Here is an 18,235-nt window from a genome sequence, read left to right on the forward strand (position 1 = left end):
AGCCTCTCCTGTAGGTGAGACCCTCAATAAACTGGAGCACAGACAGGTCTTCCCGCCACACTCAGCATTGTTGTTTGTAAGATTATTTGACTCAAGTCACCTGTGATTGCACTCAATATGTCTGCTTTGCTCCTCACCATAACCCAGCACACAGTAGGGCCAGCACTGGCCAACAGGGCCACACATCTGATTTTAAATTTCCTAATTGCTGCATTAAAGTACAAAGAAATAGGTGAAATGAACTATAATCATATATTTTCTGGAACCCAATTATGTCCAAAGTATTATTTCAAAATTAAAAATATATCTATGAGACACTGAAAATCTTCATTTCGTTTGAAGTCTGCAGAATCTGGTATGTATTTTACACTCACAGCACATCTCAATTTGGAGTGGCCACACTTCAAAGGCCCGTAGCCTCACGTGGCTCCATCCTGGTCAGTGAGGGAGCAGACGTTTAGTAAATCTGGAGCCATTCTGAGTAAAGGCTGCATAAAGGGCAGTCGGCATTCATGCAGTGCTCACTGTGGGCTTGCCTCTAGTAGGGGCTTTATGGAAGACTGTAATCAGGTTCATCGTTCTCCTATTGACGTGGCTGCTGTCACCTGCAATTTGAAGCACAGCACTAAGGCCAAGGGCACACAATCAGTGCACAGGGGTTCTGAGGGTAACCAGGCTGGCTTTTCAGTGGCTGTGCCTTGCTGCCCCTACCTGGCGTCACATCTCATGCCAATTGCTGAGGACACCGCCCCTCAAGTGAGAGTCTGTACTTTCAAGGACATCTTGGTCTGGGGTCTGCCAAGTAGGTAGTGGGTCGGGGCAGGACACTGGGCTGGGAGACCTCTCACACCAGCCCCACTCACAGGTGAGAAACCCTACGTCTGCCCATATGAGGGCTGCAACAAGCGCTACTCCAACTCAAGTGACCGCTTCAAGCACACTCGAACCCACTACGTGGACAAGCCCTACTACTGCAAGATGCCTGGCTGCCACAAGCGCTACACGGACCCCAGCTCGCTGCGCAAGCACATCAAGGCCCATGGCCACTTCGTGTCCCATGAGCAGCAGGAGCTCCTACAACTGCGCCCACCCCCCAAACCACCACTGCCTGCCCCCGATGGCAGCCCCTATGTCAGTGGGGCCCAGATCATCATCCCCAACCCGGCTGCCCTCTTTGGAGGCCCTGGCCTGCCCGGCCTGCCCTTGCCTCTGGCCCCCGGCCCCCTTGACCTCAGTGCTCTGGCCTGTGGCAATGGTGGGGGTGGGGGGAGTGGGGCGGGCATGGGCCACGAGCTGCCAGGCCCTGTCCTACCCCTCAATCTGGCCAAGAACCCACTGATGCCCTCACCCTTTGGGGTTGGTGGACTAGGCCTGCCTATGGTCTCCCTCCTGGCTGGCTCCACGGGTGGCAAGGCCGAGGGGGAGAAGGGGCGTGGGGCAGTGCCAGTCAGGGCCCTTGGTCTGGAGGGCCGTAAGACCCCCCTGGAGAGGACTGAGAGTGGCCGCTCCCGGCCCAGCCCGGAAGGACTCCCCCTGCTGCCAGGCACCGTGCTGGACCTGTCCACAGGCGTCAATTCGGCGGCCAGCAGCCCAGAGGCCCTGACCCCTGGCTGGGTGGTCATCCCGCCTGGCTCTGTGCTGCTCAAACCAGCTGTGGTGAATTGAACTCATCCCAGGGACAACTACCCGAAGCTCCCAGCCCTGCCCCGACGAACGGAAACTTTTCTGCGAAATAGCAATAATGTCCTTCTGCCCCCAGGGCCTGGTTGGCTGTGTCCCCCTGGCAGCCCCAGCCCCAGCCCCAGACAAGCTGGGTGGCAAGGATGGTGCTAGGTCATTGCTGGTGTCCCAGGCTCCCAAGGGAGGAACTGCCTACTGGCCAGGGAGACCTGAGCCCCTGAGTGCTGAGGCCTTCCTCACCTCTGGCCCTCAGTCTCCTGGCCCTGGCCACCCTGGTGCCTCCCTCACCCAGTGTCCAGCCTGGACAGGTCACCCTCCCTCCCTCCTTTGTCATTTGCCAGCCACATATCAGCAGTGGGGGCAGGTGGGGTGGCATCTACCCCTCTGCCAGCCCAGGGCTTCTACACCCCTTCATGTGGTAAGCTGTGACGAGGAGCCCTGGGATTGAGGCCCCTACCCATCCTGCCTAATTTCACCAGGCTCCTGCTCTGGGGGCTCCTTGGACCCCTTTCCCTCTGGCCCACCCTCCAGAGGGAGAGCAAGACAGATGCAGCCCCCTGCAAAGCCACAGGAAGAGCCACCTTATCCTTATGACAAGGTGCCTCCTGCTCAGAGAGGGAGGCCTGCTCTGCCCACTGCCCCTCATCACCTACCTACCTATCCGAAGCAGCCCTTCTCTGGTTTGGACGGTGCTCTCCAAAATGAGGGAACAGCTGACCACTCAGCTGCCTCTTTACCACTGGCCTCCCCGCTCTACCTTATAGGGAGCCTCGGAAGGGAGGTGCCAGGACCTCGGGCAGGCCTGGCTCAGGGAACAGGTGGGGTGGGCCTGGCCTGGGACAATGTCCCTCTTGCACTTGGGGCTGCAGACACCTGCAGGTTGGTAGGAGGCTGGAAGCTGGCTGGGGATGACCCCAGGTTGGGACACAGTTCTCATTCTGGGGGTGCCAAGTCACAGCCAGCACACAGGTAAGGGAGGGCTACAGGCCAGTGCTGGGCACAGGAGCTTTCCAGAGGCCATGGGCTGAGGCCTTGGGCTTGGGGGGATGGTGAAGCAGTCAAGACTGGCTATGGGAGGCCCAGCCCCTCCACCTGGGAGGGGGAAATTGGTGGAAGCCTGGACTTACGACATGCTGTTTCCTCTGGCTTCTTCCATCTGAGCCCCTGTCCTAGACATTTTTTTTTTTTTTAAATCCCAGGGGCCAGAATAAGCCAAGGATGCTGGTGTTCCAGGTCCCCGCTACCTGACCCTAGGGAATGGGCTTTCCCACCAGGCCCTGGGGATGCAGCAAGTGCTTTCCCCACCCTGAACCCTCACTGTGCCGAGGCACTGGTCTAGGCACAGGAGCTTTGGCTCCAGGCCTGCCTGGTCCTTGGCATCAGTGAGCAATCCTTCCCTTTCCCTGACAGAACAAGGGAGCTGCAGGACAGCAGTGGGGTCCTTAGTAGCCCTGCGGTTCCAGAGTCCCCCTACTGTTCCTCAGCAGCTCTGCTGACCCCTACCCTTTTCTGGACTGCCCTTCTGTCCTAGAGGGGTCACCCTGACCCAGCCTGCCCTAACAGGGCCTGGCAGTGCTGGCTCTGCCTCTCTAAGGGGCTGTGAGCAGAACAGGAAGGAGCTGGTCTCCTTCAGGCCCCATCCAGGACCCAGGCATCCCCACCCCATGAAGGGCCCCAGGCCTTTTAAGTCCCCAGTTGAGGGATGAGGGGTTTGGGTTTGCAATTGAAGCCCAGGGAGCAGAGGAACAGGGCACTGGAAGATGACATTAGCTCAGCATGTGACTCAGTGATAGACCAGGCTCAAGAGAGCTGGTATATGTGTTGTTGTTGGTTTGTTGTTGCACATTCCAGGATATCAGTATTTTAACAGGTTCTAAGTGCCTTTCTATCGTAGCTTATGTTTTTCCTCCTCTTGGCTCCACTGCTGTTAGCATAGAGTAAAAAAAAAAAAAAAAGATAAGCTAATGACTATAACAATATATTCCTCCATGTGAGAGGAAGTTTATAAAGAAACAATAAAAGTGAGTTGCAAAGATGGTTTCTGTTGTGCATGTGTCCGAAGCTGGGCCACCCAACAAGAAACCACTTCCAACTGTCCTGTGTCCGGCTCTAAGGTCACCCACTCCAGCCTGCAGCACCCAGAGGCCAATTCTGGGGCTTCCTCCTAACCCTGTGGGTGCCATCACCTCTCAACATTCTGCTGGGAGCTGGAAGGGTAGGAGTCAGGTGCTGAGGGAGCAGGAGTGCTAGGAGCTAAAAAGCAAGATTCCAAAGCTCACAGGCTTAGCTGCTTGTCCTGCAGAACTTGCTGTGGCTTCGGTGAGTAGCTTAGTCCTTAGGAAGACCCAGCTCCAGGGCCTCAGCAATGAGAGGCTTCTCTTCCCCAGCTGCACATGGAGCGTTCTGTCCAAATCACTGAGATGCCAGAGTCAAACTCAGCTGTGGAGAGGTGCTCTGTGACAGAGCTTGGGTGCCAGGGCTCTGTCCCCAGGTGAGAAGGGCAGCGGCAGATCCAAGGATGGTCATACTATAGGAGGGACCTGGTGCTGGCACTGACAGCAGGAGTGGCTGTGTCCAGTACATAAGAGAACTTGGCTAGCTCTCCACAGGCAGGCAGGGCCAGGTGGGTAGGCTGCCTGACTTCTTGCCAAACTTACCCACCCAGCCCCTTGCCCTTCTCCCACCAGCCCATGGCTGGCAGGAAGAGCAGTCTGCTTTCTGGAATCTGGACGTGCACTTGAGAAATGCGGAAAAGACATTTATTAACGAGCTATAAATTAGAGGTGGAAGGGGGGTGGGAGGAGCCAAGTGGTCACGTTTGTGGCCTCTTCTCTTTCTCTCTGTCCTCCTGGGCCTGGATTCGGAGCTCCTCCTCAAGGCGCTCCTTCGCTCGGACCACCTGGGGAAGGAGTTACAAACAGCTAGGTAGGGTGGCCTGCACAAGATGGTCCAATTCCAGCTGTGAGTCCCGGACAGCAGGAGGCAGGTCTAGTGCCTGGGGTGGGAAAGGTGGCCTGGGGACTTCCCCGTACAAGGAGACTGCCCAGGGCATGTGGACTGTCATATGGGATCTGAAGCTGCTTCTAGCAATCCACCAGCTAATGGTCCTCTTCCCTCAAAGTCATGGCTGTTGGGAGGGCCACTGTCCAGGCTGTTGCAGGGCTCAGCCTGACAGAACCCGACAGCCGAGGCAGCCAGAAGGCATGACAGTTTAGGGGGTCTCCCTGAGGTTGGGGCACCAGGGAAAGGCCCGCACATCTTTCTACCTGCCAAGCTCTGAACTACCTGGAACATGGCTTGCCCTCCTCCCAGCAGCAAACACTACTCACCTTTGACTGCAGGTAGAAGGAGCCGCCCACAGATTTATCATTCACCTTGAATAGGTGTTCGTACTTCTGCAGAGGAGGGGAGACGGTGAGAGGTGTGCAGTCTCTGGGTTACAGAGGCGGGGGAAGCTAGGAGATGACAAAGAAGGAAAGCAAAAGGGCTCGATCCCTCTGCCCTGCATGCCTGAAACTCCACACAGGAAGCTACTACAACCACTAAGTGGCAGAAAGGTGAACAGGTACCCACGGAGGGAGGGGTTTGGCTGCTACCGCCAACTGCTCAATGCCTCTGCTACTGCCTCCCTTGGGCCTAAAAACTAACAAGGGACACTGGCTCCCACAAGTCGGGATTCCCAGCTGGCTGTACCCAAAGTCTACCCTGCACCTTTCTGCCAGGCCTCCTTTATTCTTCCCCACGCTGCTGGCCTGCCCCCAACCCCCGCCCCCCTTCTGGTCTGCTTGTCTCAGAGTCAGCCCAGTGGCCTCACCTTCTGGATCTCCTCAGGGTTCAGCTTGGAGACATTGAGAATCTGCTGTGCCTCCTGGAGGCTGAGGCCGGAGAGGTTAGAGGCGGCTGCAGACTGGTGTCCAGCACGTCCCCGGGCATCAGCTGCTGCCCGGCTGGCTGTATAAACATGTGGGTTAGTGCTCAACCCTCAGCAGCCCAGAGCTCACCTGGCCTTCCATGTAGGTGGCTCACCCCTGCCAAGTGACACATGGAGTCAGAAGCGGCCAGAGGGCATTTCTCCAGGAGTGGTTTCTTTTTTGGGGGGTGCGGTGGGGGGTGAGGGGTAGTGTTGGAGGGGTATTGAAGTGAGGACCAATTTGCTCCACTAGGGGTCAGGGTCTAGTCACCAAACCTGGAGCCTAATCCCCAGACTAGACCACAAAGATTACCCTGTCCCTCTACTCTCTATTGCTCCCTCATCTGGGCACATAGAAAGTTGGGGATCTATAGGCTAAGGGGAGCAGAGCGAAGTTGTGGGCAAGGGGAGGCAGCAATAACTCTGCCCACTGGTTACCTAGGACACCAAAGCAGGCTGCCTCCGGAGACCACTTCCTTTTCAATGACCCTAGATTCAGAAGCCAGTACACTTTTACTTAAGGGATCTGAGGGCTTTGCAGGCCAGTTGGTCCGTGTTGGACTCTGTCTTAAAAGCAGCCAGAGGGTGTAGCTGTTCCAATAAAACTTGACCTACAAAAACAGATGGCTAGGTAGGCCAGTTTGCCAACTCCTGCCTGTATGCTCATGTCAACCAGGTCTCTCTCTTATGGGAATGCCTCACAGTCCATCATTGCCCCCAACCATGGGAAATGCCCCAGGCTACCCAAGCTGCTAGAACCCCAACCCACCAAACTCCTGCATTCACCACTGGCCCAGCATGCGAGGGCCCGTTGCTATGGGGAAAATCTGACCTGGGCAGGAGCTCCCACCCCAGGGGGAGACAGGGGTCAAGCTTACCTGCAAATTCCTGCCGCAGGGCCCGGGCAAAGGCTCTGCCCACTACCTGCGCCCCCATCACAATGATCTGGGCCAGGTACTTGGCCTGTTGGCAAAGCAGGCATCTGGTTAGCAAGCTGCAGCCCCCAAAGATGGCACCCTAGAAATGGCTGCTGAGTGGCCCCCAGAAAGTTGAGGTAATAAAACACAGAACAGCAGCCACAGGCCTTTTTCTAATGAAAAGCTACTTTGGGTGGCTTCAGGTGTTCATGAGATAGTTGGTAAGGGGGTAAACCTGACCAAGTCCCCAGAGGCACACCACTTGGCCTCTCCCTTGGCCTCTGGAAGAGGCAGACAGGAGCCAAGGCAAAGTGGCTGCAGGGCACAGAAGCCACTGGCTTCAGGAATAATACTGTGGCCAGGAACCAGAACTGGGCCAGTCCCAGACTGACCATGAACTCACTTTGGCATCTAGGCCAACGAGGGCACTTTCTGTGCTTCTGGGACCGGCTGGTCCAACCTCCATTCTAATTTTCCCAACACTATTCAAGTGTACTCTATCCAACACAACACAGCAAAACTCTGTACCTTCCAGGAGGGAAAGGCCATGAGGCAGGCATTTAGACAGACACATCAAGGACCAAGTAACAGGGAATGCAGGGCTGTTTCCTATTCCTCCACTGGCTCACTGAGAGGCAATGTTTAGACTACAAAGATACACGGGCCCAATCCTGGCCGACTTGCTCAGTTGGTTAGTGTTATTCCTATACTCCAAGGTTGTGGGTTCAATCCCTGGTCAGGGCACATACAGACAGGGGTCAACCAATGAATACATAAATAAATGGAACAACAAATCAATTTCTCACCTCCACCTCCCCTCTCTACCTCTCTCTAAACTCAATCAATCAATCAATCAAAAAATTAAATAAAAATAAAAAAAGATGCAGAGGCCCCTGTCCTTGGAGCTCCCACACCCATCAGGCCTTGCAGGGAAATCCTCCAAGGCAGTGCCACATGGCAGTGTTCCACCCTGAGACCACATGGGTCCATGCACCACAAGTGGGGAGTCTCATTAAGCACGTGACCAGAGGCATGGATGGGAACCCAGGAATGAGATGGAGCTATTAGAAGACAATAGTATTTCTACTGGGATGGGTTTTGAATGGCAGGTAGAATTATGATGGGAATACTGGGGCTTCCTAGGCAGAGGGACCAGGGGGAGCCAAAACTGGGAGAAAGCATAAGAAATGTCCAGGTAGCAGCCAGGAGCCTAGGGACCAGGAAGGTGGCTGAGATGGGCAAATGTGCAGATCTTACTGTGAACAGAGATTACATATAGCCTGCACATGTGAAAATGACTGTGTGTGTGAGATGGTACAAACTTGGGTGCGTAGAAGACACCTGGAGAATGCTCACTGAAGGTCAACACTGTTCGTGGGGCACATCCAAGTGGTTTCCCTTATTCTTTGTACTTTTCTGTCTTTAGATTTCCTGTCAACAAGTATCGTCTAAGCAAGAGTGACAGGCACCACGCCAAACACATTGTTTATTGTGCTATTTATTTTATTATTTTTAACAAATATTTTTATTGATTTAAGAGACAAAGGGAGAGGGAGGGAGAGATAGAAACATCAATGATGAGAATCATTGATTAGTTGCCTCCTGCACGCCCCCTACTGGGGATCGAGTCCGCAACCCAGCACGTGCCCTTGACAGGAATCAAACCTGAGACCTTTCAGTCCGCAGGCCAGCGCTCTATCCCCTGAGCCAAACCAGCTAGGGCTATTGTGCCATTTAACCCTAACAACTCAAGACACTGAGACATAAAAAATAACAACACATAAAAGAACAAAACAAAAAAAGACACTAAAGCCCAGAGGTATTTAGAGACCAGCCCAAGGACACACAGCTAGTACTCAGGGGAAGGTGGGCAAGGATCCCAAAGCCAGTGCTATCAGCCATGGCATCCCTAGGTTGCCCGTCTCACAAAGGGTTCTGGGATCTGCAGGAAGGGCGACAATGCAACCTGACAAGGAGCAAGGACCCAATCCAGAGGCCAGAGGGTCTTGTCAGATTCCAGTGGAATCCAGACTCCAGAACTGGCTTTGTTTGGCCTCCCTTGAACCTGCCCTTCCCTAGCAATTCTGGGCCATTGTCAGGCATTAATAAATGGAAGTGGGTTTGGATTTCACGAGTAGGTAGAAATTTCATAAGCCCTGTATTTCACACCAGAAACCAAAGCACAGTGAAGACTCCTGTGATCAGGGCTCCAGCCAGCTGCCTTGCAGGTGTCAAGACTAATAATGGACATGCTATTGACTGCGAAGCCTCACCTGACTCCCCAACCCCACCTAAAGCCACTCTCAAGTGGGATAGGAGGCTCTGGGATGAATTGCTGGTCCTGTCTGAGTGACAGAGAGACTGACAGGCCACTAGGTGACTCCAGAGGTTTTCCTTGGCCTGGCACCTTCAACCTTCAGAACATACCTTCCTTTGCTGCCACATGCCTGAGTGCAACACCACTGTATCACCTTGTACTCTGCCCAGGGTAGTAACTGTTGCTAAAAAAATGAATGTTAAGAACAAGGCTGTAATGGGCAATTCCCCTAACCATCCCCTATAGGCTTCAAACCAAAGTGGCATGGTGGCTCCATGGTTCCAGTTGCCAGAGCTCTATGGCTGCAGGGAAGGCTGGGCTGTTCTGCAGTTTCCCAGTAGCTAAGGGAGCTGCCTGGTCAGCCGAATTAGACTACAAGGTTCCTGTGAGAGCCAACTCCCAGGGGAAGCCGTGTGGTGTAGTGGTTACATATGCAAGCTTTGGGATTACCTGTGTACAAATCCCAGCTGTGTGCCCTGAACAAGTTCTCAACCTCCTTGAGCCTCCAGCCTCCGATTTCTCACCAACAATGGGGCTAATTTAATTACCTCAGTATTAAATGAGTGTAAAGTGCCTGATACAGAGCCCGATGACACAGTAGGTGATCAATAAATGTTGGTTTTCATTTATTACTATTGTTTAACAAAACTTGACAATGGCCAGTCACTATGGAGTAACAAAGCTTCTCCCAATAAAGCAGCTCATTTGATAGATTCTCTAATTACTCAGGGGAGAAGGCTGCAAAAAGCTAGGGACCTCAGAAGCAATGTGAAAGCAGAGTGAGAATGCTGCTTTGGAACTGGGCTGACATAACCTGGAATCCCCAGCTTTGCTTCTTCTTCTTCTTTTTTAAAAAAATATATTTGTATCAATTTCAGAGAGGGAGAAGGAGAGGGAGAGGGAGAGAGAGAGAGAAACATCAATGATGAGAGAGAATAATTGACTGGCTGCCTCATGCACATCCCCAACTGGGGATTGAGCCTGCAACCCAGGAATGTGCCCTGACTGGGAATCAAACCTTGATCTTCTAGTTCAGGCGTCCTCAAACTACAGCCCTCGGGCCACACGCGGGTGTTTTTGCCTTTTTGTTTTTTTACTTCAAAATAAGATATGTGCAGTGTGCATAGGAATTTGTTCATAGTTTTTTTTAAACTATAGTCCTGCCTTCCAACGGTCTGAGGGACAGTGAACTGGCCCCCTGTTTAAAAAGTTTGAGGACCCCTGCTCTAGTTCATAGGTCGACACTCAACCACTGAGCCACGCCAGCCAGGCCCCAGCTTTGCTTCTTTTTTTTTTTTTTCGTTTTAAATATATTTTTATTGATTTCAGAGAGGGAGAGGGAGGGAGTGATAGAAACATCAATGATGAGAGAGAATCAAAGGGCCCCAGCTTTGCTTCTGGTTAGTTGTGTGGCGCTGGGCAAATTACTCAACCTCTCTGCATTTTTTTTTAATGTTTATTTATTGATTTTAGAGAGAGATGAAGGGAGGGGTCAGGGAGAGAGATAAATATCAATTTGCTGTTCCACTTATTTACGCATTCATTGGTTGATCCTTGTATGTGTCCTGACCGGGGATTTGAACCCACAACCTTGGCATATCAGGACAATGCTCTAACTCAGTGGTCGGCAAACCGCGGCTCGCGAGCCACATGCGGCTCTTTGGCCCCTTGAGTGTGGCTCTTCCACAAAATACCACATGCGGGCGTGCACGTACAGTGCGATTGAAACTTCGTGGCCCATGCGCAGAAGTCGGTTTTCGGCCTGGGCGAGTCTATTTTGAAGAAGTGGCGTTAGAACACTCAAGGGGCCAAAGAGCCGCATGTGGCTCGCAAACCGCAGTTTGCCGACCACTGGTCTAACTGAAGGAGCTATCCAACCAGGGCTGCATTTCAGTTTTCTTATCTGCAAAATGGGGAGAACAATACCTTTCTCACAGGAGAGCTGTAAGACCCTCAGGAGGCAATGCACATAAGACCAAGAGGACAGACAGAGAGTGGCAGGTCCAGGGCAATTCAACAGCTGCCTTTGCTTCTGGACCAGGTCCTACTTGGTGTTGAATAATCTAGAGATCAGGGGTATAGCCAAGTCTCTCATCCATCTATTCAACACCCAGACACCTGCTAAGCACCAACTATGGGTCAACTATGCTCAAAGCTGAAGATTGATGGGGAGCAGAGTTCTGCCAACTATAGCTACCACAGGTGATAAAGACAGCCACTGGCCGAAACCGGTTTGGCTCAGTGGATGGAGCGTCAGCCTGTGGACTGAAGGGTCCCAGGTTCGATTCCGGTCAAGGGCATGTGCCTTGGTTGCGGGCACATCCCCAGTGGGGGGTGTGCAGGAGGCAGCTGACTGATGTTTCTCTCTCATCGATGTTTCTGACTCTCTATCCCTCTCTCTTCCTCTCTGTGAAAAATCAATAAAATATATTAAAAAAAAAAAAAAAAAAAAAGACAGCCACTGGCGGAGGCCTCTCTCAGAAAGCCCATACAGTCCACAGACTGACATTTGGGCCTGAAGACCCTGGGCCAGAGCAATTGGCTGACACAGCATCGAACTTCAGGCCAAGCTGACAGTTAAGGAGCAGAGGTCAGAGCCACTGGATTCCGAGCCTGGGACCACTGTGGACAGCACACATGCTTTCTGACCTGGGAAGCATCGTGGCCTAATGCAGGACGGAAGCTCCAGTGGGGCAAAGGAGGGCAGTAGTGTGGAGGTGGGAGCGCACTCAGGAATGTGGTTTATCCCAAATCAAGTGCATCAAGAAGGGAGCTTGGCTTTCAGACAAACCCATGTGCAATGCTTCCTTCTAGGAACAGTTCCAGGCCCTCAGGCTGGTGGCAGAGACAGCCACTGAGATTCACCCCTTTCTTTCAAGGGCGCACTGAGATAGGAAGGGGGCTCTGTTCATACAGGGCCCCTCCAAACAGCTGTTGGTATCACAACTAAGCAGGAGGGAGGTCAAGACCACAACTGTCCAATTTACCATGGTATGTGTGGGCCTGGCCTGTGGCAGGCGCAGCAGGTGCCTGATACATATTTGAATGAATGTGACATTTAACCAAGACACCATCAGCTAGCTCTGCTTTGGCCAAACTGAAGTCTCATAATCTCTAAGTCCCAGATAGAATTTCCAAATGCTTCCCACACCCTCTGCTGAAGGAGGGCTCCAGCCCCCCCTGACAATACACACAATTCTCCACCAATACCACCTGCAAATTCAGTCCACTCTCCAGTTCGGTCCAGGTACAAATGACTTCTCTAACCTTCTTCCCTCACCCTCTCCACCATTCACTCCTAGATCAGCTCCTCTACTTCTTTACCTGAAATCTCTGCAGCTCTGAATTCACACACCATATAAGTCATTCTTCTAAAGTGGAAAATTCAGTGCTTTCTAGTGTATTTAGAGCTGTGTGACCATCATCACTAGTTCCAAAACATTTCCATCACCCCCCAAAAAAACTCCATACCCATTAACCTTGAATATCCTCTCTTCCACTCTAATACTGTCAAAATACATCATTCTTCAAGACTTAGTCACGTGACCCCCACCCAAGTGAAATCTTCCCAGTCTCCTTCCATTTCTACCTTCCCATAGCACTCGTTCTTTTCCTATTAATATATTATCAAGTTGTCTTAATTTACAGACTGGCCTACCTTTTCCTACAGGATACAAACTCCTCCAGAGCCACATTTTACTCAGCCCTTGAGGGTGGCTCAGAGTTACATGTGGGAGTGGGTGTGAAGGACCCAGTTCAGCGAGGGCTCATCACAGGGCCTCAACAAATGGCAGTGACTATTACAAAGCAGAAATCATATGATGGGAAACAGCAAGTCTTAGGACGCAGAAGGAGTGGTGCCATCTCAGACACTTGTGGGATGAATGACCCTGGAGGAGTCAAACATGCAGAGCTTCAGGTTCCTTCTCTTGTGAAATGGGGATAGCGAGAGCACTGACTTCTTAAGAATTATATGAACATCTACATAAAGCCTCAGTTTAGGGACTGGCACTTGTAAGCTCTTATGTTATCCTTACCACTTTCAGTTAAGAAGTGTTTCCTCAAACCCTGCATCAATCACTTTGAGACTGGGGGCAGAGCTCAGGACCCTGTTTTTTTAAAAGTATACTTCTTTTTTTAATTTACTGATTTTAGAGAAAGAGAGGAAGAGGGAGAGATTTGTTGTTCCACCCATTCATGCATTCATTGGTATGGGGACGACGCTGTAAACGACTGAGCTGCCCGGCCAGGGCAGAACCCTGCATTTTTAAGGGGGTCCCAAGTGACCTGACGCAGCCAGTGTGGCCCAGGTGTGTGGACTGGCTCTAGGTGCCGATGGCACCGCAGAAACACTGTTTTCAGTGTCGCAGGGCCTGGTTCAAGCCCCAGCCAGTTCTACCACTTTATTGTGAAAGTCTCAGAGCCGTTGCGCCAGCTTCCAAATGGGGACAATAACAGGACCGCACCAACAACCAGCTCCAGGACAGAGCAGGGGCTCACGTGCAGGGCTAAGCTCCACCTCAGGCTGCTCGCACATGGGCTGGAGCACGGCGATCGCGTCCGCCGGCGCCCTGCCTTCCAGCAGTCGGCTCTCCCCGGCTCCGAGGCCGCCAGCGCCCGCCTAGGTACCCCCAGGTGCGACGCCCTTGGCCCCGCTTCCCGCCGGGCACGTAAAGGGAACGGGGCGCCTGCTGCCTGGCCGGAACTCGCCGCCCTCGCCCCGAAACGCCCCCTCCCCCCGCCCCCGGAGCCCCCGACTCAGGCCTCACCATGGCAGCCGCTCTGCCTCGGGGACGCGGGCTCCGTCTTCCAGGCCTCGCGGCCCCGGCTCAAGGGCGGCCGGCAGGTCAAAGGTCGAAGAGAGATCCCGAGAGCGCGTGCGCGACGCCACGCTGGGCATGCGCGTAGCCTTGATCCAGAGGGGCGGAGTGTCAGTAGTTACGCTAGAGACCTGGGCGAAGTTGGGGGCGGGTCCAGCCTCGCGCTCCGCTCCCGTCCGGCGCTGGGCTCGGGAGGTCTCTGGCGCGGGTGATGGGCGGTCCCAGAACCTCTGGGACCTCCAGCTTATCCAGGTGCGCTAGGAGTCACCGAATACCTGGGTCAGAAGTGGGCCAATTTCTTCCCTTGATTTTGCCAAAATATGGGGTACTAAAAGATAAGCAATAAATACACAACATCACCCGAACATAAGGAGTTTGATATCAAGTTCTCTTAAGAAAAGAGAAAACTTCAAAATAGGGCTCATTCCCTCCTTCAATTCTTTGCTCAAATGTCACCTTCTCAATGAGGCTGTTTTTAATAACTGATTTATTGAGATATAATTCACACACTATATAATTCATCTTTTTAAAAATATATATTTTTTATTGATTTTAGAGAGGAAGGGAAAGATAGAAACATCAATGACGAGAGAAAATCATTGATTGGCTGCTTCCTGCACGCCGCCTACTGGGGACGGAGCCTGCAACCCTGGCATGTGCCCTTGACCAGAATGGAACCTGGGACCCTTCAGTCTGTAGGCTGGCACTCTATCCACTTAGCCAAACCGGCTAGGGCTACAATTCATCTTTTTTAAATGTACAATTCAGTGCTTTTTATTTTTTCTTAATCCCCACTGGAAGATATTTTCCCATTGATTTTTAGAGAGAGTGGAAGAGAGAGGGAAAAACAGAAACATCGATGTGAGAGAAACACTTGGGCTGCCTCCTGCACTCGCACCAACCAGGGCCTGGGAGGAGCCTGCAACGGGGGGCACGTGCCCTTGACCGGAATCAAACCCGGGATCCTTCTCTCCGCAAGCCAAGGCTCTATCAGCTGAGCCAAACTGGCTAGGGCCAGTGCTTTTTAGTATAGTCACAGTTACAAGCTCCAGAACATTTTCATCATCACCCACCCCCACCCCCACCCCCTTTTCCCCCCAAAATCCCTCACCATTAGCAGTCACTGCCCATTTCCCCCTACCCTTGGTGACCACGAATCTATTCTATCTCAGTGGACTGGTCTGTTTTGGAAGTTTCATATAAATGGTATCATATTATATGTGGCCTGTTGTGTCTGGCTAAAACCTCCATTCTTTTTTGAAAAAATATTTTTATTGATTTCAGAGAGGAAGGGAGTGGAAGAAAGAGATAGAAACATCAATGATGAGAAAATCAGTGATTGGCTGCCTCCTGCACATTCCACACTGGGGGATTGAGCGTGAAACCTGGGTACATGACATAATGACTGGGAATGATAATTTTAATGACGAGTGAAAAGGCCAGGAAGCTCCCTTATATTTTTCAAAACCAACTGTAATTTCCCCACAGGAAACACAGGTACAATTGACAGTGAGGAACAAATTAATTGATTTCTTAGTCTGATATACTTTCATTTGTAATTCTGAGTGTTATCTTCAAGTGTTGTTATAAAGTAAACTGCATTATAATCAGATCTATAACCATGGTATTTTAAGTATTTTTTGTCATTTAGAGACAGTCATTGTTTTACTCTGATGCATTTGCAAAAATGTTACATCTTATAACTTATTTTATTTTTTTTTAATATATTTTATTGATTTTTTTTTTTACAGAGAGGAAGGAAGAGGGATAGAGAGTTAGAAACATCAGCTGCCTCCTGCACACTCCCTACTGGGGATGTGCCCAGCAACCAAGGTACATGCCCTTGACCGGAACCGAACCTGGGACCCTTGAGTCCCCAGGCCGACGCTCTATCCACTGAGCCAAACCGGCCTCGGCTTATAACTTATTTTAATATATGAATTTTGGACAGTAAACTTTCAGATCATTCCATTAAAATAGATAAAAATTTATAGAACTGTTAAGGAATAACTGGATTCATAGAAATATTAGCAAATAATCAGGATAAACAAAAATTAATTATGGGACTGAATAAACTGAAGCTAATTATTATTCTTATGAAGACTGTTCAAAATATTGCTGATTTTTAAAAACTTGTGTTTTCTTAGAGCAAATTGGTACATTGTACCTTGATAAGCAATATTAAAGCATTTATATTTTTCTCCCTATTTATCCTTCCAGAATTTAAAAACTCTTAGTGAGTCGTATTATTTTCATGGCAATATGTTTATTTGTATGAACCCAATAGGAATCTGATTTTTAAAATAACAGGACACATAAAGCCAATTCCCAATTATTGTTTTATTAACCAAGACTTTGGAATGTAGAGTTTGAGAAAGACAGGTCTGGACTCTGGATATCAGCAAAAAGGCTTTAAGGAATGAAGATGGACTCTGAAGCCTATAAAAGACCCTTGGAAAAATGGCCTGGCACCTTGCTTATATATATGGTTCATGGCAGTCTTTCCAGGTAAGGGGCAGATTGCTTTGCTGGCAGATGGCAAGGAAAGAAACTCAAGACATTTTGGGGACCTCAAGAAGTTGAGGAATTTACCAAACCTATAGATATTGCAGGAAAAGCCTTCTGACAACTGTGTGATTTGGCTTCTTTGTTCTGAGGAAACTTTCTTGTGAGATTCCAGCAAAGCAGATTTAAAAAACCTATATGATCAATTGCTATTCCTATTTTGTTTATGCAAACAATCAGGCCAAATTGAAACTGGACTTAATATAGTAAATGAGTTAGTCTTAATTTGGCTCTTTGATAAAAATGAGGGTGATTTTAGGAGAAAAGATATGTTTCAATAGAACCTATAATACACAGTTATGAATATTAGACTCTAGTTCAGTTAATTGTAAAATTTTCTTTTTCACTTATGAACTAGACTGGATCCTGAATTTTTCTAGCTTTCTGAAATATTTTGTCTACAGCCCCCTAACTTCCATGGAAATGGAAAAAAAATTGACAGTGGGGAACTGTAACAATGGAAAATTGTAAGCCACCCCACTATTCTTTTGCATTGTTTTTATAAATGCTGACTCTAATATATAGCTTGTAGATAAACAGCATATTTGTATGCAAATCCTAGGAACTAACTTCAGAAGATACAGACTCTGACCTTCAGTCATTCTAGGTCTGGAATTTTTTGAAAATGTAATTTTCATTTTTAAAAATGTATTTTTATTGATTTCAGAGGAAGGGAGAGGGAGAGAAAGATAGAAACATCAATGATGAGAGAGAATCATTGACTGGCTACCTCCTGCACACCCCCTACTGGTGATCCATCCTGCAACCTTGGCATGTGCTCTTGACCGGAATCGAAACCGAGACTCTTGAGTTTGCAGGCCGACGCTCTATCCACTAATCCAAACCTGCTAGGGCCAGGTCTGGGAGTTCTGCTGATCTTCAAACATAGAACCAGAAGGACAAAGAACCAGGATGATGAAGACCAGAACAACACACCACACACTAGACCATCACTTGACCAGTTTTGAGGTCCTTATTGGAATGGACTGGACTGCAAGGAGAGAACTTTTCAACTCCCTTCCCTTGAGTTCTTTGTTATGCTTTGCCTCTCCCTCCTTATAATAGCCTCTGCCTGGCCCTGGCCAGTGTGCCTCAGGTGGTTGAGCGTCATCCCATGCACCAAGAGGTTTCCAGTGCACCTGGGTTGTGGGCTTGATCCCCAGTGGGGGGTGTGCAGGAGGCAGTCAACCAATATTTCTCTTTCTCTCTCCCTATTCCTTCCTCTTTCTATAAAATCAATGAAAACATATTTAAAAACAAACAAACACCAAAACTAAAAACAACAACCCTGCCTACACTGAGATGCTGAGATGGGCTTTGTGACAACAGTCCTCCATCTCCTCAGGTGATCAGCACTTGAATAATACCGCTTTCCCCTTTCACCAGCACCTGTCTAATGAGTTTGGTTTTTGTGGTGGCAAGCAGCCAAACTTGGGTTTGGTTACATTATCATCTTTTACCATATTATATTATTCATTTATTTTTGTTTATAATCTCTTTCCTCCCACTAGAATGTGGATTCCTGGTGGATAACTTTTATCTCTTTACTCCATGCTGGAAGTTCAGCACCTGGAAGGCACCAAATGTTTGTTGAATGAATGCAAGACAGGCTGCTTTGTGCTATGTTATGGACCACTGACCTTCTTGCCTTTCGTCCAACTCTCCAAATTCTTTCTTCCCTCAGCACCCAGGCCATCCTTCCCTTTGTCTGAAACATTTTCATGGTTCTCTCTGTGGCTTCTCAGCTTTTGGGTCTTAGCTCTCTTCTTAAATGTTACCTTCTCAGACCCTAAAAACTGTTTTGCCTGCATCCCAGTCACTCTCTTCAACATCATTTATCTTCTATATGGCTCTCTATTTGCTTACTTGCACACAGTCTGGCTTCCCTACATAATAAGACTATACTAAGTACATTGAGAAGCTCATGTCACCCCCATCTGTTTTACAGTATCTACCATCCAGAGCACTGTTGGATACTTCTGTGTTGGATGAATGAATGGACTTTCAGGAGCATGCTGGAAATGGC

General features: G+C 49.9%; 2 protein-coding genes across 4 annotated transcripts in view; one reads left to right on the forward strand and one right to left on the reverse strand.

Moving 5' to 3' along the window:
- Positions 1-3,657, forward strand: part of GLIS2 (GLIS family zinc finger 2) — a 20,723-nt gene extending 17,066 nt beyond the window's left edge. For both annotated transcript variants that reach the window (XM_028145648.2, XM_008141644.3), the window contains exon 7: positions 866-3,657. In XM_028145648.2, the coding sequence (XP_028001449.2) occupies positions 866-1,665 (800 nt within the window). In that variant the 3' untranslated portion in view covers positions 1,666-3,657. The remainder of the gene's footprint in view (positions 1-865) is intronic.
- Positions 238-13,696, reverse strand: PAM16 (presequence translocase associated motor 16). Of its 2 annotated transcripts, none has more exons than XM_028145650.2 (5): positions 13,594-13,696; positions 6,469-6,553; positions 5,495-5,631; positions 5,010-5,075; positions 238-605 (listed from the first exon to the last, which is right to left on the reverse strand). In XM_028145650.2, exons 1-5 carry the CDS (start codon positions 13,594-13,596, stop codon positions 573-575), a joined length of 324 nt encoding a protein of 107 aa, XP_028001451.1. In that variant the 5' UTR covers positions 13,597-13,696; the 3' UTR covers positions 238-572. The 2 variants fall into 2 exon arrangements, with proteins under 2 accessions (XP_028001451.1, XP_008139863.1); XM_008141641.3 differs by lacking the exon at positions 238-605 and adding an exon at positions 4,426-4,579 and having other exon boundaries at positions 13,594-13,694.
- Positions 13,697-18,235: the final 4,539 nt, after the last annotated feature.

The sequence above is a fragment of the Eptesicus fuscus genome, chromosome 4, assembly GCF_027574615.1.
Source record: "Eptesicus fuscus isolate TK198812 chromosome 4, DD_ASM_mEF_20220401, whole genome shotgun sequence".
NCBI classification, from domain to species: domain Eukaryota; kingdom Metazoa; phylum Chordata; class Mammalia; order Chiroptera; family Vespertilionidae; genus Eptesicus; species Eptesicus fuscus.

Coding starts and splice junctions, on each gene's coding strand:
- PAM16 (XM_008141641.3), bottom strand. Junction 5,632..6,468: donor CCTGCGGCAGGAATTTGCAG/GTAAGCTTGACC, acceptor ATGTTTATACAG/CCAGCCGGGCAGCAGCTGAT. Junction 4,580..5,009: donor CCTTCTACCTGCAGTCAAAG/GTGAGTAGTGTT, acceptor CTCCTTCCCCAG/GTGGTCCGAGCGAAGGAGCG.